At 42.1% G+C, this 21,457-nt stretch overlaps 2 protein-coding genes across 2 annotated transcripts; both read right to left on the bottom strand.

Moving 5' to 3' along the window:
• Window positions 1-8,745: 8,745 nt before the first annotated feature.
• LOC149280987 (vomeronasal type-2 receptor 26-like) lies at window positions 8,746-12,563 on the bottom strand. Its single transcript, XM_089499804.1, has 3 exons — window positions 12,483-12,563; window positions 10,065-10,188; window positions 8,746-9,656 (listed from the first exon to the last, which is right to left on the bottom strand). The coding sequence occupies exons 1-3, from the start codon at window positions 12,561-12,563 to the stop codon at window positions 8,746-8,748; spliced, it is 1,116 nt and encodes a 371-aa protein (XP_089355930.1).
• Window positions 12,564-12,750: 187 nt separating this feature from the next.
• LOC149280986 (vomeronasal type-2 receptor 1-like) lies at window positions 12,751-14,498 on the bottom strand. The gene is made up of 3 exons (XM_089499803.1): window positions 14,244-14,498; window positions 13,046-13,295; window positions 12,751-12,812 (listed from the first exon to the last, which is right to left on the bottom strand). Exons 1-3 carry the CDS (start codon window positions 14,496-14,498, stop codon window positions 12,751-12,753), a joined length of 567 nt encoding a protein of 188 aa, XP_089355929.1.
• Between the last annotated feature and the right edge of the window lie 6,959 nt (window positions 14,499-21,457).

The raw sequence follows: 21,457 nt of genomic DNA, 5'->3' as shown, positions 1-21,457 counted from the left end.
ACCCATAGAATAACACCACAATCACAGATATCAGACATTCCTTGTAGTTGGCCACCAGGTTTGCACACATCTCAGGAGGGATTTTGTCCCACTACTCTTTGCAGATCCTGTCCAAGTCATTAAGGTTTCGAGGCTGACGTTTTTCAACTTGCACCTTCAGCTCCCGCCACAGATTTTCTTTGGGATTAAGGTCTGGAGACTGTCTAGACCACCCCAGGACCTTAATTTGCTTCTTCTTGAGCCACTCCTTTCTTGCCTTGGCCATGTGTTTTTGAATACCCATGCTGGAATACCCATCCATGACCCATTTTCAATGGCCTGGCTGAGGGAAGGAGGTTCTCACCCAAGATTTGATGGTACAGGGCCCCATACATTGTCCCTTTGATGTGATAAAGTTGTCCTGTACCCTTAGCAGAAAAAACACCCCCAAAGCATAATGTTTCCACCTCCATTTTTGACCAATGTTTGATTGTAGCGGGTGCTCACGATACCTTCCCCGTCCTCCAGAGGGAGGGTGGCACACACACATGCTCACCACGCCCCCCCAACTTCATCCTCTGTATCCATGGCGACAGAGGGACGCTCACAGAGTGACACCTGGGCTTCCTTCCGTCAAGACATGGATGCCCTCTATGAGGATCCCTTCAGGACCTCCTCTACTACTTGTACGTTAAGAGCCTTGAAACAAGGTAAAAGACCTGTGGCGGAGGATATCACAGAGTTTTGACGGGTTTCCCTAGAGTCCACCTGGAACGCATCGGTGCTCCATGATCAGTTTCGGTTAGGCTTGTCTGAAGCCATCAGAGACAAGTTGGCAGGTACCAATATACCAGATTCATTGGAAGAATTCTCCAGGTTGGCCATTCAAATAGATCTGCGTCAACCTGGCCTGCTGTCTGACCAACCGTGAGACCAACCAAAGAATCAACAGAGGAGCCTATGCAATTGGGCCTTGTCAAAGGTCCTTTGTCCATGGCAGAAGTAGAATGCCGCAAGTCGCTTCATCTATGCCTCTACTGCGGCAACAAAGGACGTTACGCAAGCGTAGAGTCAAGGCACGGCCTTCCAGGGGTAAGCATTGTCACCTTCAGTGCACAAAGATGTGTCCCCATGTTTCACAAATCATCTATCCCTCTCCATCCTTTCACAGTGGAAGGAAGACTCCATCGACCTCACAGCGATGATTGATTCCGGGGCCAGCAGCAATATGACGCCTCCTTATCGTTATTCAAGACAAGGCGACACCATCCAGTTGGTAGATGGAAGCCCCTTGAAAAGCGGACCTATCACCAAAGAGACTGTACATGCATCAAACCCCATCATACTGAGTACATTGTTTTTGATGTGGTCCCTTCCCCTGTTTTTCCTGTTATTTTGGATCTTCCTTGGTTACGTAAACATAATCCTGTCATTAATTAGGAGAAAGACTGTTCACTTTACATCCAATAAATGCTCCAAGCATATTGATATGTCCTTGTCTATTAACCCCTTAAGGACAATAGGGGTTATTACTCGTAGTATATTGTGGGACAATGGCTATTTTAACATTTTTCAGTGTTGCTGTTTAGCTGTGATTTTCTTCTCTCATTTCGTGCTCCCAAACATATTATATATTGGGTTTTTTCCAGGACAAACGGGGCTTTCTTTAGATACCATTAATTTTATCATATCTAATTTACTATAAAAGAATGATAAAATATTTTTATTTTATTACTTTTTAAACAAAAAACTTTAATCATCTGCAAAAACGAATGAAAAAACCTGCTATCGAGGCACGTCAGCAACACCGTTTATGCTTCCGATCGCTTCCTAAGCTGTGGTAGCCGGGCGCCGCCGCGATCTTTGATGATCGGTGCGGCGCCGGCCATTTTTCTTCCGGGGGGGGCTTTCCTCCCCGGATCCACGGTCAGCCTCACTTGGCGAAAACGGCGCTGCAGCTATTTAACGGCAGCCCGTTAAGGGGTTAATGTCGCGCATGACTATTGTTCTCTCCCGATACCGTCCTGTTACAGACACTTCTCTGATTTTGTTAAAAGAAGGGTGCAAATTGACTACCCCCACACAGAGTACGACTGCCCTATTGACTTATATCTTGGAGCACCCATTCCTTTTGGCCACAAATATCCCATGTCAGAACCGGAATTAGCCACGCTTAAGGACTATATTGATGAAAACCTGGCCAAGGGATTTAAACGTCCTTCCACCTCACCAGCTGGTGCTGGCATATTCTTTGTGACAAAAAAAGACGGTGGCTTATGCCCGTGCGTCGACTATAGAGACTTAAATAACATCATCACGATAATAACGTAGATACCCACTACCCTTGATACTGGAACTGATGGAACGTGTCCGCTCTGCTACAGTTTTCACAAAAATAGATTTGAGGGGAGCATACAACTTGGTCCTAATCAAGAAAGGTCATGAATGGAGAACAGCATTTCGATCCAGATATGGGCACTTTGAATACCTAGTGATCCCCTATGGTCTATGCAATGCCCCTGCAACCTTTCAGCACTTCATGAACGACGTCTTCAGAGATATGCAAGACTATTTTGTCTTGGTCTATTTGGATGACATTTTAATCTATTCTCCTTCCTTGCCCGTACACAGAGAACATGTCACCAAAGTATTGATGCGCCTCAGAGAACGGACTGTATGCGAAACCTGAAAAATGTATCTTTGAAACACAGTCTGTGGAGTTCTTGGGTTTCATACTCCTACCAGGGTCAAGATGGATCCTAAAAAGGTAACGACTCTCAGACAGTGGCCCCCACCTAAGGACAGGAAAGGTGTCCAAAAATTTGTGGTCTTTGCTAATTTTTACAGGAAATTCATCAGGAATTTCTCCAAAGGTCTGAGGCGGCTCAAAAAGCTTTCGAATATCTAAAAGAGAGGTTCACTACAGCTCCTATTTTGGTTCTCCCGGTACTAAAAAACCCATATGTGCTTGAGCTGGATGCTTCTGACACTGCTGTCGGAGGGGTGCTTTCTCAGAGAGACTATTCGGACAACCAACTCCATCCTGTTGCCTTCTTCTCCCATACGCTGAACCCTACAGAGAGGAATTACAGTGTCGGAGAAAAGGAACTGCTGGCTCTCAAGGAATGGCGACATCTTTTGGAGGGTGCGCTCCATCCCATAACGGTCTATACGGATCATAAAAATTTGTACTTCAGGACTGCCAAACGGTTGCAACCCAGGCTTTCTCGTTGGTCTTTGTTCTTCTCGTGGTTTCAATTCCACATCACGTATAGACCGGGATCCCGCAACACGAAGGCTGACTCCCTTTCACGCATATTCAAGAGCCCACCATTACACCCTCAAGAAGAAGACACCATTTTGACACCAGGACATTTCCTAACCATCACCGTTTCCCCTATTGAATGCCTGCTGTACCTCCAAGTGGACTCCTGCTGACTCTTCTAACCTACAAGTAAGAGTAGACTTCTATTCCCATCGGGACCAGCTTATTGTTCCTCCTGCCGTACGTCTTCAAGCGTCACTTTCATGACACTCGCGCAGCTGGTCATGGGGGTATCACACAAACTCTTGACATGATACAGCGGTCCTTCTGGTAGCCGTCCCTCAGAGAGGACATCCAATGATTTGTACGTTCCTGTAATACCTGTGCTAGGTCCAAAGACACCCGCAACAAACCTGCCGGTTTCCTGTGTCCCCTCCTACAAAACTGTGGTCTGACATATCCATGGATTTCCTCACGGATCTACCCGCATCAAATCATTTCACCACCCTCATGGTAGTGGTGGATAGATTCACAAAGATGGCTCACTTCATACCTGCCAAGCACCATGGAATGCCTGAGACTATTGTGTCAGACAGGGGAACTCAGCTTACCTTCAGGTTTTGGAAAGCTTTCTGTGACGAACTACACATACATCGTTCCTTATCCACGGCTTTCCATCCCCAGAGCAAGGGGCAAACGGAACGTACGAATCAAACGTTAGAACAATATCTCCGCTGTTTTACCTCCTGTAACGGGTTCACCTAGAGAGCTGTAGTAACTCCCAGATGTATGCTCCTGTTGTCCCCGAAATCAATTCCAGCACCAGTCAGCATGCACACTTTGGAACCCTGCTATGTGTAGACACAACTACCTTGAATTGCGTACAGCAGGAATGAACAGTTTATTGTTGTAAAGAATAGACTCATATATCCACAGAACTGCATTAACTTGAATTAACAGATACATGTATACAACCCAACCTTTAATTCCACTGGCAGCAATCCTATTGATGGGATTAATTAAACAATGGAGTTCCTACTTGTTACAGGGTCACTGTACCCAAGGCTGGGTACCCCTGTTTGAGGGCTGAGGAATCACCAGTCAAACCCTCATACGGATAGCACTCAGCTATCCACGGATCAGTCAGACCACCATTCGTAGTAAACCAAGAAGAAAACTCTTTATTACAAACACACAGAACTTATATACAATCTCAATAAAATGTGTACCGAACCCAACCCCCAATCTCATCAGCCACATCCCATCACAAATCCCATCAGTATACAGGGGATGTATCAGGTGAGGGGATTACAGAATACAATGAGTTCCCCCACCTGTGTTATCCCCCCTGTAGTGCGGGTGCCGTCTGGGCAGACAGGGCTGTGCTGGCTGATTAAGAGCCCCAGCCAGATTATAGGATCGTCTCTTTGAAGGCTGGGGCTGAATCCACATCAGTCTCTGGGCCGGTTACACAATAAACACAATATAATATATTACCGGGTCACGGTATACAGAACCGGACACAAAAGTGCTCCGTGACCCGGCTAAACTTCATATGACACATGAGCCAGCTAGCCTGGCCCTGTCACACTACTTGTGTTATCTTTTCTGTCACACCTCCCATTTGCGGCACACACGCACGCTCACCATGCCCCCCCTCTTATCCTCTGCATCCATGGCAACATAGGGACGCTCACGGAGTGACGTCAGAGGCAGGGGAGCGCACTAAGTTTAAAACTGAGCACTGACTCTCATTTAGCACTTGGTTGTCGTGTCAGCCAGGTGCTCAGTGCCTTATCGCCTAAGTAAGGCCTGCAATACTGTTTCTGTGATTATTTGGACTTTGCTCCAGTGCCTCTTTGCCTAAGTGAGGCTCAGCATTTCTGTTCCTATATTTATTTGGACTTTATTTTACTTCGGTGCCTTATTTCTAAGTGGAGTTCAGCATTTCTGTTTGGATTTTCTTGCTGATTAAAGTCTGCTCGCTATCAGATCTCCAGTTGTACCTGTCCTGTTTCTCGTTCGCTGATCCATGCATACCGGGTTCCTTACCTGATACCTACTTTACAACAGGTGTCTTTTATACAGATAACAATCTGAGATTAGGAGCACTCCCTTTAAGAGATTGCTCCTAATCTCAGCTCATTACCTGTGTTTTGGATGCTTTCCAATAAAGCCTTTCTTCAATTGTTGAACTGCTCCAAATTATATGAATATAAATGTACGTGCACGGAGAGAGAAATAAGACACACGACACACTCTGGGTCAGGTCCAAAATCACTCTGTTTAATTATGTTCATGTTATAGGTTATACAGTGTCCGGAAAAGGACGTCAGGTTACGTGAAGCATATTAATTGGTTAATCCTGAAACTATGCGGAAATAGGCAGAAAACCGTTAGAAACAAATGTTGGGTAATTTCCTGTAACTGAGTGCGAGATGATGGTTAGCAAAACATAGATGAAATATCTGTTAACCAATATTGAATGTACTAATATACTGCTACTTGCGTCTCCCGCATGTCTGCGTGGGGTGTGACCCTTTATACTGGTCGAAGCCAACTTATATTCATTAAAGCAATAAGCGTTTCTTGCCGATATATTTTGGTTCCATAACACCTGTATAAAAGGCGCCTGGGAGCCAGATGTCTTGCTGATTGATAGGGGATCAAATACTCATATTTCACTGAGTAAAATACAAATCAATTTAAAACTTATTTGAAATTTGTTATTCTGTTTCTCACTGTTCACATAAACCTACCATTAAAATTATAGACCAATCATGTCTTTGTCAGGGGGCAAATGTACAAAACCAGCAGGGGAACTAAATTTTGCTTCACTGTAAAAGCAGCCCACTTCCCTGCATAAATAAAATGGGATAAGAAGTAGTGCACCCCAGAAGTGGGTTTTTTAACGTATATCCCCTCCACCCCAGAGTGCTTATGATGTCTGGGGAGTTGTTTTAACTCTACTGACCACCTAACTTTGTTCTCTAGTACCCAAATATGTTGTCTAGTAGCCTGGGCCATGACGACAGTGCTAATCACATATAAACTGACCAAACATGATATGTAATAACTTGTTCAAAGGATATATTACTTTGTATTTAATTGTGTTTTGTGATATTAGTATTAAAAGGGGAACCTTCTGTATTTTTAAATACCTGGAACATCTTTACCATCAATAGGTCAGCTCTCTTTGTTCACATTATGTAATAATCCATCATATTTCACACTTTTATTGCAGTGAATTAACCTCTTTTCAGCCAGGTGTGCCTCCCATGGTTAGCACCTTACTAATCACATGGGTACCCTGAGACTGTGTTGATTTGATTTGGGTTCCTGTTGGCAGAGCCTCCACCTCATTAGACCTGTAGAATATAAGTTATGTTGTCCAACAGGACCCTTAATAATATTAGTGATGGAGTCAGAGGGAAGCAAGATTACATTCCCACATGTAATGAAATCAGCAGTAGCAATAAGGGTAAATCATGAGCAGGAATAATACACTCAGTAAGATAATTACACACTCTAACTACTCACCCCTAATACCACCCCCCTCTAGCAATTTTAAGAAGATGGTGATGTATGTCTTGGGTCCCTTAGTAGGGCCTAAAAGTGGGTAAAGTCAGTGCTGCTGTATGGATAATGTCTGCCTACCAGTTTAACTCGCCAGCAGATTCCTTCTGAGCAGATATTAGGAACCTTCTTTCAGCACTCACTCTGCATACACAGGGTTCTCAGGGCTGTGAAGCTGCAGCGGCCTCACCAGCTCCTCTCTGCTAAGGAGAAGGCTGCAGCTTCCCTAAGACACACTAACAGGAAGAGCACACGCATTTAATCAGGCCTCACTTTGGACCTAGTCCTGAACTCTGTCAGCCTGGAGCTCCTTCCAGCTTCCCTCTCATACTCCACCCCATCCAAAGCCTCACTGTTACCTGACTGGTGCAGCTGATCACATGGCTTGCTTGCTGGGATGGAGGGGAAGAACAGCTAGAAAAGTATAGTAAAAATTATACCATTTATTGGCTGAGAGTTTAATTGCAAGCTTTTGAGACCAAGTTGTTAGTTCCATTCCTCAGGCATTAATGGAAGTTGTTGCGAGCTTTCAAGACCTAACAACTTGGTCTTGAAAGCTCGCAATTAAACTCTCAGTTGGCCAATAAATGGTATCATTTTAACTATACTTTTCTCCTGTAATATGTCTATAATTTGATCCATCCATCCAGATATGGACTTTTCCAATCTTGAATTTGACTGGCCTACCCCTGCCAACTTAAAAGCAATTTGAATCTAGTACGGGTGCCTGCAAGCTGCTGAAGCTGCTCAAAGAAGGCCAAGTGGAGAAACACTAAAGGGGATTACTGGGAATGGCTGAGGGGCTTCCAGTTGATGAACCTCCAACAAAAGGGTACAAAAAAAAATAAAAACAGCCCTCACCGTATTAGCCTCTACCTCATCTACTGGGAGACTATTCAAATTATCTACCACCCCCTCAGTAAAGTAAAACATCCTTTTATTACATCTAATGTACAGCTACTCAATAAATAACCCAGACATATATTAGCCATCTAATGTCCTGCGTTATATGAATAAAAACTAACAATACACCATCAGAGCCATCATATAATTCTTTCATTTTAATTTTTTATTTCAAAATTAGTTCCCAGCCTCTAATATTTACTACATTAAGAATGAGCTGATACATGATCAGGTTTTTTTGGGTTTTTTTTACAGTTGGGTGGTCAGATTAACATTATTTTCCTCGAATAAAACGTTAGTAATTATTCATAGTTGTGAGCTATTATATTAAAAAGACCTTGTCCACCTTCTTTATTACCATGTGTGACGTCACACAAGAATAGGAGAAAAACACTTGCTGACGCACATATGCAATCATTTTATGGGATCTCTGTACTTTTCTGCCAATTTCATGGGCTCTCCAAATAATTGAAGAATTAGTTTATTTACAAACATAAAATAATGTTTTAGGGTTTTCTGCATAATTCCATAATGCCTGTGATGGTACCCAGAAGCTTATAAAGTCAGCAATATTTTCTATAGTCGTACCTGTGATTACCCAGCAGAGGGCAGTCATTAGAGATCCCAGCAGAGTCTACATAGACCAGGCATGTCCAAACTTTTTTCGAAGAGTGCCAGATTTGATGAAGTGAACATGTGCGAGGGCCGACCATTTTGCCTGACATTCTTTGAACCATTAAAATTAAATGCAAATTTAATTGGGCAACTTATCTGTGGGGCCTTATCAGTCCCGAACTGGACTTTGGACATGCCTGACATAGACCGTCTGAGGTCTCAACAATTTATGCTGAGTGTCACTACACATGATCAGTCAACATGAAATCAGTAATGCAGACTTCAGGCTATCTGAACATGTCTTGCCGGTGCACATATTGATATAAGATATTTCACTTAAGAAGTCATAGTATATCCGTGGGGCATTAAGACATTTAATTCCCCAACTGTATTGACCTTTATTATATCTACGGATTGTTATTTCTGCTACGAAATAATTGTGTTTTTGAGTTAATTTCTGGTCTAAATATAATTATATAACATTTTGCAAAAAATATACATCCTAGAAGTCCAGCACTTGAAGCCACTATGGCAAAAATCTCTACGGCCACCATGTTCTTTCCTTTCGTGCTCAGATAGGCCGGGATCATCGCAATCCAAACGCTGCAGAACACCAGCATGCTGAAGGTGATGTACTTGGCCTCATTAAAACTGTCCGGTAATGTCCTGGCTAAAAAAGCTATAATAAAACTAACAGCTGCCAGAAGCCCCATATAACCCAGGACACAGTAGAAGGCGATAACCGAGCCCTCATTACACTGAACGATGATCTTTCCCTGATAAGAGTGCATGTCCAGCTCCTGAAATGGGGGGGAAATGGACAACCAAAAAATAATAATTATAACTTGGACAGATGAGCCAAACAAGACAACAGAAGCAGACAGTTTGATTCCGAGACATTTTCTCCAGACACTGCCAGGTTTCGTGGCTTTAAAAGCGACAAAAATCATGATAGTCTTGGCCAGCACAGAAGACACGGCTAATGAGAAGGCAACTCCAAAGACAGTTTGGCGCAGTATGCAGGTTATATCCGTAGGACGACCAAGGAACAGAAAGACACAAAGGAAGCTCGTCATGATGGAGACCAGGAGGATCATGCTGAGGCTCCAATTATTGGCTTTTACAACTGGAGTATTTTTATAGGAAACAAAAATCCCTGATACTGTAACAGTTAGAAGACAAAATAACATTGAGATTGATGTAAACGCTTTAGCAACAGTATCATCATAGGACAAAAAATCTTCCAATTTGGGAACACACAGATCCTTCTTCTCATTGGGCCATTCATTATCTGGGCATTTTATGCAGGCCTCACTATCTGTAAAAAAAAAAAACAACACAATTTTTTATTTCATAAAAAAGATTTAATTAATAAAAAAGATGTAAATCATCAAAAAATGAAAAGATTGTAGGATTCAGGCAGATTATTGACATTTATTCTGCAGTAAGGTTAATGAGAACAAAATAACCATCCATAATCAGTATTATACTGCAGGTATTTGTCTTTCTAATGGTTGTCCGCCTGCTCTTGTAATATCTCCGTGCTCTTGTGTCTGGGTGTCGGTGTACGGGCCTGTGGTTTCAATCTGTGATGGGAATGGGAGTAATACAGAGTCGGCTGATTTGTTCAGAACATGCAGTGGATTTCGGGGCTTTCTCTCTATTAATCAGTCAGACGTAAACATAATTTTTTGGTAAGAGTATCACAGTATCAGGTGGGATATACCGGTCATACTGGAGATTTCTCCCTCTGAGCACAGGATGCAGTCATAGCAGCAGGAATGGATCCCAGACCCCGGGGCTTTCCTGTAACCCGGCAAACAATTTTCTGAGCACTGAGATTTTGGAATCTAAATAAGAAACATATATTTTTTTTTTTTAAATGCTGATTTTTTTTACAGCTCCTAGAACTCAGTCTTTACTTTAATGGCATTCTATCCGTAATATCTGTAATCTCATATTGGTTGTAAAGTAGCTCTGTAACAATAGCAATGTTTTTACTCAGGCTTAAATACACTTGTGTAAGTTCCCGTTTTATATACAGTTAGGTCTGAAAATATTACTGACACTATTTGTATAATTTTGGCTTGGTACGCCACCGCATCAGATTTGTAATAAAACATTCGAGATCTAATTGAAGTGCAGACTTTCAGCTTTAATCCAAGGGGTTTAACAAAAATATCATATGAAACATTTAGGAATTGCAACCATTTTCATACACAATCCCCTTATTTCAGGGGCTCAAATATAATTGGACAAATCAACATAATCATTAATAAAATGTTTATTTTTAAGATTTAATATTCGCTCTTTTGTTATACTTCACAAAGGGCTTTACTAGCATTGTTTTCAGATGTTTGTGGGTATTTCTGACTTAAGTTTTGTTTCCAACAAGTGAAATGCATGCTCGATCGAGTTGAGATCAGGTGATTGATTTTTTTTTAGATGTTTTTTTGCAAAGTCTAATGTGGCCTTTCTATTCTTGGGGTTTATGAATAGTTTGCACCGTGTCGTATTTGCTCTCGTGAAGTCTTGTCTTTATGGTAAGACTTGGATAAAGATATGTCTACCTCCTGGAGAGTGTTCTTCACTTGGTCATCCACCACTGTTGTCTTTCATGGAAGTCACAGAGTTCACCGGTGTGTTCTTTTTTCCTTAGAATGTACTAATCTATCGATTTCTAATGTCCCTGCTAGCTCTCTGATGTTTGACCAGCTTCCAAATGAGAATGTCTTTCCTTGAATCAACTCCAGACTTTTACCTGCTTAAGTGATGAAAAAAATAATAAACGAATGGCCCACACCTGTCCATGAAGCAGCTTTTGAGTCAATTGTCCATTTACTTTTGGTCCCTTGAAAAAAAAGGATCTCAATATTAAAGCTGTAATTCCAAGACCCTTTGTCCAAGTTGGATGTAAATTTATCAAATTAAAGCTGAGAGACTGCATTTTAAGCCGATATTCATTATTTAACTGTAACCTGGAGTTACTTTGATAAACAACCAAAATAACAAACTTGTGTCAGTGTCCAAATATTTCCAAATATAACTTAATCTAGGAAATATATTCTAATAACAAACAAAGAAAAAGTCTTCTCACCTGGTTGGCTTCATTCTTCCAGGTTATTAGACCGGGTTGGATGTTAAGCTGCTGATCAGCCGGAGCCCACGGATCAAAGACACCGACCACTTTAAATGATTCACTTTCATCCTTATATCCAATCCAGTTCCGAATTACGTGTGGGGTAACATACTCTCCATTTTCATCAAAATATAGATGAGAAGTTTGGTCCTCGGCTTTCAGATTTCTTATGTAATGGTGCAACTTTTATTAAAAATACAAAAGTACTGAAATATAATCAGCTGTTATTTATTTTCTGAATCGGCAATTTGTAACATATCCTTCAATTTATGTGTGTGTGATTGACATGCCATGACAAGAAATCTCTCTCATTCCACAGGTTTTATCTCCCAGTCTTTTCTGTTGTCTGTTTTCTCTCTCCCCCACCCAGTTCACTCTTTCCCTTGCCTCCTCTCTCTTTTACTCCCCTCACTCTCTCTATCTGTCCATCTGCATCAAAGCAATTGAAGCAAGAAGGGGTAGGTCAGAACAGAGAGGACTGAGAGGATCAGAGAGAAGCTGGTGGGGCAGGTCAGAGCAGAAGGGACTCAAAGTGAATCAGAGCAGGGAGGGCAAGAAGGGGCTTGGAAGATCTGCAGGGAGTCAGAGCAAAGAGAGCAGGACTGGTCAAATCAGAGCAGAGGTGAATGGGAGGGCAGGTCAAATCAAAGAGAGGCCCTGGAAGGAATGGGTCAGAGTAAAAGGGTCAGACGTGAGTTGGAGACAGCAGAGAGAGGAAGACGGGAACAGAGGGCAGCAGAGCCACAGAGGGGGAACAGAGAATACTTATCCTCATGGCAATTCAAAAGCTAATTGTGCCATCTGATTGGCCCTTACTTAAAGTCCTGCCCAGACTAACCAACCTTTCCCACTTTAACAAGGCCATTATATATATATATTGGGTAATGCTGCAGAGTTATTGGTTTTATGTAAATACCACAACTTTTCCTATTGCTAGATTACTGCTAAGAATACTTCAACTGCTGATGCCCCTGAATCACTCTCCTTTCATGATTCCTGACTTACCTGATGTTTGTAATGAGTTATTTTATTTCGATAAGGTTTTCTTTCCTGAAATATGTACATGTTGTGTAGGGCTTTGGCCATCGCAAGTACTGCATTATTCACTCGAGAAGCATCCCCGTTGTTGAAAAAACTAACAATATCGTTCAAGCGTTCTCTCCCAGTACAGTTACGAAGTGGCATCCCAAAATGAATTTCATAATACTGGTTTTTATAGGGATCTGGAGACAAGCATTCAAAAGCTGTTACCCACAAATCTTCCAGTAACTTGTCATTTGGGTAGTTCTTTGGGTGAAATTTCTCGAGGAAAAATGAAAGTTTTGGAACATGGTCCTGGTAATACGGTTTCAGAGTCAGAGTGCCGTTAAATACATCAGAGAAATGCCGGAACAGAAATGTGTTTGAAGACCACGTTGTGCCAAGAATTACATATTTATTGATTAATGAATGTTTTGTTTTCCTAATAATAAACATAAAAGCTTCAGAAAAGGAACCACAAAATATGATAACTTGAGATGTTGATCTTTCTATTGTTTTGAAAGCGTATTCAAAAGTTTCAGCCATGCTTTGAAAATAATGTATTTTTATTACATATTCAGCACAAATTCCATCGTCTTTCATATACTTTGTCAGTACTTGGCTTTCCTTGTCTCCACTTTCATCATCTGTGGTTAAAATACCGACCCAGTTCCAGCCAAAGTGTTTCAGCAGCTTGGATAAAATATAATAACTGACATGTTCATTTTGAACTGTTCGGAAAAATGTCGGATAAACTCGTCTGTCGCTGAGCACCGAATGCGTTGCGCCATAACTGATCTACACGAAAACAAATGGATTATAACAAATGCTACAACCACCCTCTCGGACATTGAAGACCAAGACTTAGTTACACAAAAACTTTTACTCTTATGAACAAAGACCGTCTTACATGGTTTTACTGTGAATGGGTGAATCCTTACAGCACTTTTGTTCAATTGTAATTTCCCTCTTTCATATTTACTTTATGCGAACACAATATACATTATTTATTACAGGACAAGCAGGGCTTTCTTTTGAAACCACATTAGTGCATAATGCGTTTTATTAGTGTCTAAATGAGCCTCTGCTCCAAGAGCCTGACTGGCCCTGTATAATGCGTATTTCAATCAGAGAGATTTCTACAAGAATTATGAAATGAAATACATTTATCTTAGCTGGATAGCAGTGTTGGGAACATGTATAAGTACTGCTGTGCACCTGCTCCTCTCCAAGTTTTGAAGTTTAGTCTATGGAAACCAATGAAGTTGATCCACACACCTCATAAATCAGGCTCTTATGACTACAAAAGGGGATTCTTACTGACTGATCCTGTCACATGACAGGAAGTTGAGGCATACTGTGCCATTAATGACAGTACTAAAGGAGTGGAGTCGGCTTGTGTTTCTATGAATACCCCTGCTACAACAAAGGGACTTAATGCACCAAGTAGGCCCCAACATCCACAGGTGCAGTTTAATGACAACACAGGAGCTTCCGGAAGCTTCTAGCCTGGAATTTGTACAATGACTGCTGAAAACTGACTGGAAAAACAGACAAGAAATTGCCCGGTATGTATAGACAGAATCCACCACATGCCACATAATATAGACGCTCGCTGAACACAAGGGTGCTTAAATGTCACGAGAAGTGAGCCTAGGGCTGATGGTTTTGGGTGCAGGGTTTGAGGTAACTAACATCTATTGAAGAGATTTAAACAATTGTACTAACGGTGCATATTCTGCTCACCTGTGCGTACCCATACAGCCCTAGGATTTGTGCCATGGGTATGGTGGTGTCGGAAAGTTCATCCCCAATAAACCCAGCTAAGGTACCTCGTTTAGTACAGGAGTAATTAGGGACGGTCTTTCCTGGTCCGGATAAAATCTGAAGGACGCTTTTTACAGTCTTTTTTTCATTAGAACATGAATCAAATAAATGGTATCCTAGAGTGATATTTGGTAAAATTTGCGGATCACTGTTGATCTCCCCAATGGAAAACATAAAGGTCAAAAGATTTTTGTAGAAATGTGGAATAGGCCTGTGGAAGAAGTACAAATGTAATTTATCTTTCTTTTAAATGAGTTAGTTGCAGCTGTAGGAATGTAAATACTTTGTTAAGAAAACGGTAAAGATATTCAAAACGAAAGGCAAAGAAAAACCCATTCAACATATATAAAGACCTTATGGAAAGTAACGTAAAGCTTAGATTCTAAACTGATTGTAGTAAGTATGGTGATCACTAGTTTTTCACCTGCAACAGCCTCTATTCCCCTGAGGTTGCGCTTCAGTGAACTCAAATGGCTGCAAGATTTATCCATACAAAGTCTTTAATTTACTTCTAACGCTCCCTGAGTCAACTAAAGCTCTGGCTCACATACTTATCACCTGCCATCTTACCTACTGCAGTCATAGCTGGTCTCCACAATACATGTTTTGCTCCTTTACAATTAATCATGATTCCTGTCGCCAGGTGATCTTCCTCGCCTGAGGCTTTATTAACACATCTTACAGTTACATTGTAGTAAAGCAACAACCTCCTTGGGTATTTTTCTGTAAGCCCACATTGTTATATGTCTCATCCATTATATGAGACAAAACATGACTGCCCCCTAATACGCATATAAAATAAAGAGGAAAAGTCATACAAGTCTAGATCCCTTTACTGGTGTGTAAGTAGACCATGTGTCAAGTGAACATACATGCACATTTCTACCCCCTCCACACCCTTACAGCATTCAAAACAAGCTAGGACTATCTAGGCTAACAATGATCACAGGAAAAGTAAAAACAAAAGCCAACTTATTGGATCTGTGGACTCTTCTACAAAGAAGAAGTTTACAGGGTATACAGAGAATATGTTCTAACATTTCCGCTCTTCTGGAATAAACTCCTCTCCTGTACTTTCTTAAATCACTTTATGCATTTAAATGTTTCTTTCTCCTCCCTCATCATGTTAATTATCTAAACCATTCCTGACTTCTGTATTGTAAAGTTTTTCTACTTACTCCATACAAGCCATCATAGTTATGATTCCATCTTCACGATAATCATTCATTAAGTTATTTACTCTGAACACTCCTCCAATAATAATGTCTCCGTCTTGAACATATTCGTAGTCCTCGAGACTTATTCTGCTCTCCAGATGACAGGCTGGAGGTGAGCTCTGGGAGCCAGATCTACACGGAGTCACACACAGGAATATGACAAACAGGGAAACTTTACATGCTGGAGATCTCAATATTTCCTCTCCACGTGACACAATGTTCCACAATGTAACATACAGAGACCTCGGGCATCCATAGCACTCAGCAGCATAAAGCCCCGCGCAGGGTGATGCCATCGGCTTCATGCGTGAACTAATGTAACGCAAGGGAAGCATCTCTCCTTTTATACACTTCAGTCTAATGCAAGTCAATGGAGTCTGAAATTAGCTCTATGCCTATGAGGTTTAAAGCCAGAGCCGTGACTTGTTATTAAAATATATAAATTACACATGTAATTAAACTGAAAGTAGATGTAATTTTAAAATAGTTGGACACAAACAATATCTAGGTTTTGCCTTAACATGCAATATAGCATTCTTTAAGGTAGATATAACCAAAAATCAATGCTTAAAATGTTACAAATGTTACAAATGTTCAGATATTAAGAATACAAATGAGTTTTTTGCTGGGATGCACAAGAAGCACAAGGTTATTAATAATTAAATTGTTAATATGCCATAGAGTAACTAATATAAGCCCTCTTCCAAAGCAGTTATATATTTTATTTCACCCAGTTACTCAAAGTAGTTCTAGAAGTATTTTATCTTACTTTTTCTTTTAAAGAACAAGTTCCTGTTTCCTGTTCTTCATTAAAAGCGAGTTATTTGTGTAATATCTAGTTTTCCGCGGAGCTAGAATGCCAGTTAGCTTGAGATTCTTTCCAGTTCGCCCCCAGTCAAGCTCATGTGAGTTGGCTAAATACCTAACTCGGCTACATGATGCTGGTGATACACAAGTGCTCCTGGTTGCAGGAGCACTTGTTTATCACTACCAAAAATAGGGATAGAGATCTAATAATCAAAAGGCTCTTTTTTCACAGGTTGCATTTTGTGGGTGTGTAGCCATCGAATTCCATAGCGCTGTACAATGACAGGACATAACAAATAGTATGTAACAAGATGATTAACAGAGACAACAGGCAGTGGCGGAACTACCGGGGTCGCAGGGGTCGCGACTGCAACCGGGCCCTGGAGTTCTGCCCCCCAAGCCGGCCGAAATCTAATCTAAACGGCCACTGCGTGCTGATACGGCTGGCCGGCGCTACTTTAATACTTTATTTTTAATATGGCAAGCCGATCGGGCATATTAAATAAATAAAAAAAAGTATTAAAGTAGCTCCGGCCGGCGGCATCAGCACGCATCGGCCGTTTACATTAGATTTCCAGCAGTGTGAGGGGTGAAAGCTCCACCCCCTCGCACTCAGACTGCTGGAGCACCGGATGTCGGGTCACTGACATCCTGTTAGCATAGGGAACGGTGGCCTGCAGCTACCAGAGGACGGAGGTCAAGATGAAAAAGCCACAAAATGGAAGAAGTAGAAGGTCAGTAAACTAATTTATTTTTTGTACAAACTGTATAATATTTTTTTGTATTTTTTAAAAATAAAACAATCGGTATGTGTGTGTATGTAAGTGTGTCCGTGGGGGACAAACAACATAATGCTTTTTTAAATTATTAATTATTTTTAAATGATTAAACAAAAAAAAAGAAATCTCTGTGTCTGTATGTGTTCACAAGTTCAGCTCCCCAGTGCCACCTCTGACCTTTTTTAGCCCCCCCATGTCATTGCTGTCCCAATTCAGCCCCCCATGTAATCTCTGTCCCCAATCAGACCCTGTCCCCATTAAGCTCCCCAGTGTCGCCTCTGTCCCCATTCAGGAGGCAGAGTGCCCCATGATATACCTTTTAACCCCCTTTATGCCACTCTGTCTCCATAAATGCCTTTTAACCCCTATATGCCACTCTGTCTCCAGAAATTCCTTTTAACCCCCTATATGCCACTCTGCCTCTATAAATGCCTTTTAACCCCTTATAGATTTAGGGTGTATTACACAATGAGTAAAGGGTAAAAGTGCCGGTGTAAGGGATGGACCAGCCACACTAGTATTGCAGGAGAGGGACTAGGAAAGGTGAGCTAAAGAAATATGGGAGGGCATTAATGTGCTATGTTGTAAGCGTCCTTAAAGAAGTAGTTCTTGAGGTATTTTTTGAAGGAATAAAGGCACAGAGAAAGACGGATAGGCCGGGGGAGAGCATTCCAGAGGATAGGGGCAGCCCTTAAGAAATCTTGTAAGCGTGCATGAAAGCTAGAAATCATTGGATGAGCGGAGAGACCGGTGAGGAGTGTATTTAGAGATGAGAAAGGAGATGTAGGGAGGGAAACCACTGTGAAGGGCTTTGAAAGCAAGAGTGAAGATTTTGAAATGAATCCTGAAGCGCACAGGCAGTCAGTGAAGAGACTGACAGAGGGGAGAGACGTTAGTACAGCGATGTGAGAGGAAGAGAAGTCTGGCAGCAGCATTCATGGTGGATTGTAGAGGGCTGAGATGGTTAAGAGGGAGACCAGCTAGGACAGAGTTACAATAATAAAGACGGGACATAATCAGGGCATGGACAAGAGACTTAGTGGCATACTATGTTAGGAAGGGACGAATGTGGGCAATGTTTTTAAGATGGAGATGACAGTTTTTAAAGACAGAATGAATATGGGGTGTGAACGAAAGGTTGGAGTCAAGGGTGTCACCAAGACAGCGTGCATAAATAGATGGGGAAATGATAGCACCATCAGCGTACAGGTGGTATTAAAAGCCAAAGGATGAGATCAGTTTGCCAAGGGAGGAAGTGTAAAGAGAGAACAGAAGGGGTCCTAAAACTAAGCCTTGGGGTACCCCAACTGAGAGAGGTGTTATTGGACAGAGAGACGCTGAAGGTACAATCAGAGGTAGGAAGTGAGTCAGGAGAGAGCAGTGTCACGGAGGCCAAGATCATGAAGCATTTAAGGGAGAAGAGGGTGGTCCACAGTGTCAAAAGCAGCAGAAAGGTCCGGTAGGATTAGCATTAAGTAGTGGCCCTTGGATTTAGCAGTGAGTAAGTCATTAGTAACTTTAGTAAGGGCGGTCTCAGTAGAGTGTTGAGGGCGAAAACCAGATTGAAGAGGGTCAAGAAGGAAGTTGGGATCTAGAAACTTAGTGAGTTAGATATAAACAATTCTTTCAAGAAGCTTGGAGGTGAAAGGAAGCAGAGAGATGGGACGGTAATTGGAGAGATCAGTTGAGTTAAGGGAGGACTTTTTCAAGATAGGAGTAATGGTAGCATGCTTGAAGGAGGATGGGAAGATCCAGTAGTGAGGGAGAGGTTGAAGATATGAGTTAGAGTAGGGGCAAGGGTAGATAAAAGAGACTGGGTGAGATGGGAAGGGGTGGGGTCAAGGAGGCATGTGGTTGGACAAGAGGAAAGAAGAAGAGCATGTACATCTTCTTCAGTGAAAGCAGAGAAATTAGTTAATGTAGTGAATGGAGAAGAGGTCAGTGGGTAGGGGGGCGCATAGTCAGAGGGAGGGTGAGGGCAGGGTGGTGACTGTGCAGATATGTCATCTCTGATAGTAGGGAATTGAAAGTATTAAAGAGTCGTTTAGGGTTGTGAGACAGGGAGGAGATGAGGGAGGTGAAGTAGGTTTCTTTAGCAAGGTTGAGAGCAGAGTAGTAGGAACTTAGCATTAATTTATAGTGCAGGAAGTCAGACATGGAATGAGACTTTCGCCAACTATGTTCAGCAGTGCGGGAACATCATTTTAGGTGTCGTGTTACAGTCGTGTGCCAGGGTTGGAAACGTGAATGTTGTGAGGAGCAGGAAAGGAAGTGGTTGTCACAAACCGTGTAAACAGATCTGGTAGGAGCCCAGGTGCAGGGGATACCAGGGGTTCTGTCTGTATCCCACGATGCATGATGACTTGGGGGTTGTTACAGACAGGTGCAAGAAACAAACCACTGGCAGAATACGGTGATATGATCTGTATTGCAGATGGTGATATAAACAACAAATACAACTGTTAAGTCTCTAGGCTGGAAGCCCGCTGTCGGGCGCATGCCAGGTAGGCCTCTGGGTGGGGCGCACTAGGCAAAGCTCAAGGGAGGAACAGGATCAGGTACTCAGGAAGCCAAATAGCAAGTCAGGAATCAGGTACACAGGGCCAGAGCAAAACACCAACTTCAATGCCAAGGCCTTCACTGAAGGGCTGGGCAGGTTTAAATAGGCAGGCTTGATCCAGGTAACAGGGTTCAGCTGAACATGGTGATCAGGTCTGGGAGCTTCAGAGTGGGAAGGGCGGCTACTAATGGTTGCTGAAGGAAAAAAGCAGCACAGAGGCTTGAGTAGTCCAGGCTGCGAAGGGTGGAACACAACAGTGGTGGTCAGAGAGGGGGAAAGGGGAATTAGAAAGGTTAGTGAGAGAGCACATGCTAGTCCAGGGTGTTACCATCATCATGAGTAGGGGAGTTAATGTTGTTGGCGATTAAAAAAGGAGGTAATAGAAATAAAATTTTGAAGCCATGGGACTTAATCGGGTATCAACTGGGATGTTGAAATCCCCAAGGATTTCTTCCCCTGGTACAGAGTACCACATTTCCTCAATTAGTAGAGAATCTAAAGACTGTGGAGCTCAGATACAAAGTTGTGATACCCTTGTTTTAAAAAGCCCTTTTTTCCGAATGTGGAATTTTATTTTATTGTACAGGTCTCCTGGCATCAGCTGTTATTGGTATTTACTATAATTGTGTAAGAAACTAATAAGTTCCTGTAAAATTTGTTTTGTCACCATCTGGGTTGCTAGGTGCTAGGAAGGAATCCATTGTACTATTGCTCTCCTGAGCATGAAAACCTTGTCCTGAGAGACCTTTGTTTATTTATTTGTTGATGTAAATTTTCTCTTGGGACAGTCATTCTTGGGGATAGCTATATCAATTTTAGTGGCCATTATTTAATGGAAACATTTTGGGTAAAGAAACCATGGAGCATGCATATAGTTTCTGTTGGGGACATTTCTTGTTGCAGTCAATCTTGTATTGGTTTACTTGGTGCCTCGCGGCTCACTGCGGGTTTGGGATGCACCCTCAGGTTCCCCCAATGTCAGCACCGCCCTCCGGATCCTCGGCTATACTGCTGACCTACAGATAATCCCACGATGCCTCGCGCACACACATCTCCTATGACTGCTACATTTCTTAAAGGGATATTTGCCGCTTGCCCTTTAAACCTTGTTTTCACTCCATAGGCGAGGATTGTGATTAAAGGGCTATCTACTCTCAGCACACAGCAGTACATTGCCTGTGCTAGTGTCTTGTGCGTTGTGGCTTCTAGATTGTTTATTCTTTGTATGCTAGTTATTCTGTCTTTTGGCTTGTCCGAGGAGAAAGAAGAGCAGTGGGAGGATGAGATGATATTGTCTGCTACTCCTTACAGCAGAATCAGCAGCATTGCCACAAGCAGCGGAACACAGCTGAGTGGAGCAGCTTTATTTTGTGAAGAGGCACTTGGGAGTATAGTGGGGCAGAGCTAGCAGCAGAGAGGAGAGTAGTGTTGGTGAAATGGTCAGACTTTACCTCTGTGAAGTTCCTTTGACACCTAATGTTGACTCATGGATTGCGCAACAGCTGCTATCATGTCTACCAACCACTGTTCAAAGTGAATGCGTGCTTTCTATATGCCCCACATATGTTACCTTATCTGATGCAGCAGATTGTCTTTCTTAACCCCTAATGACAAAGCCTGTACATGTATGGGCTCAAAATGCATTGTTTTCAATGGGTTTAGGGACCGCCCATTGTCCTTAAGGGGTTAATATCTATCTGCCCAAGTTGGAGTACCCATCTCTTAACTTGGAGAGTTAATTTTCCCAAAAGTAAACCAAAAAAATGGTAA

The sequence above is a fragment of the Sceloporus occidentalis genome, unplaced genomic scaffold (genome assembly GCF_023333645.1).
Source record: "Sceloporus occidentalis isolate IW3139 unplaced genomic scaffold, rSceOcc1.0.p SCAF_140, whole genome shotgun sequence".
In the NCBI taxonomy this organism is placed as follows: Eukaryota; Metazoa; Chordata; class Lepidosauria; order Squamata; family Phrynosomatidae; genus Sceloporus; species Sceloporus occidentalis.
Note: the sequence above shows the minus strand (reverse complement) of the source record. Positions and strands in the feature narration are given on the sequence as shown.

Coding starts and splice junctions, on each gene's coding strand:
- LOC149280987 (XM_089499804.1), bottom strand. CDS start 12,563: ATGGCCAAAGCCCTACACAACATGTACATATTTCAGGAAAGAAAACCT. Junction 10,189..12,482: donor TAACTCATTACAAACATCAG/GTAAGTCAGGAA, acceptor TTTCTTATTTAG/ATTCCAAAATCTCAGTGCTC. Junction 9,657..10,064: donor AGAAATCTCCAGTATGACCG/GTATATCCCACC, acceptor TTTTTTTTACAG/ATAGTGAGGCCTGCATAAAA.
- LOC149280986 (XM_089499803.1), bottom strand. CDS start 14,498: ATGTTTTCCATTGGGGAGATCAACAGTGATCCGCAAATTTTACCAAAT. Junction 13,296..14,243: donor GGCTGTATGGGTACGCACAG/GTGAGCAGAATA, acceptor GTTTTCGTGTAG/ATCAGTTATGGCGCAACGCA. Junction 12,813..13,045: donor AAAAATACATTATTTTCAAA/GCATGGCTGAAA, acceptor CCGTATTACCAG/GACCATGTTCCAAAACTTTC.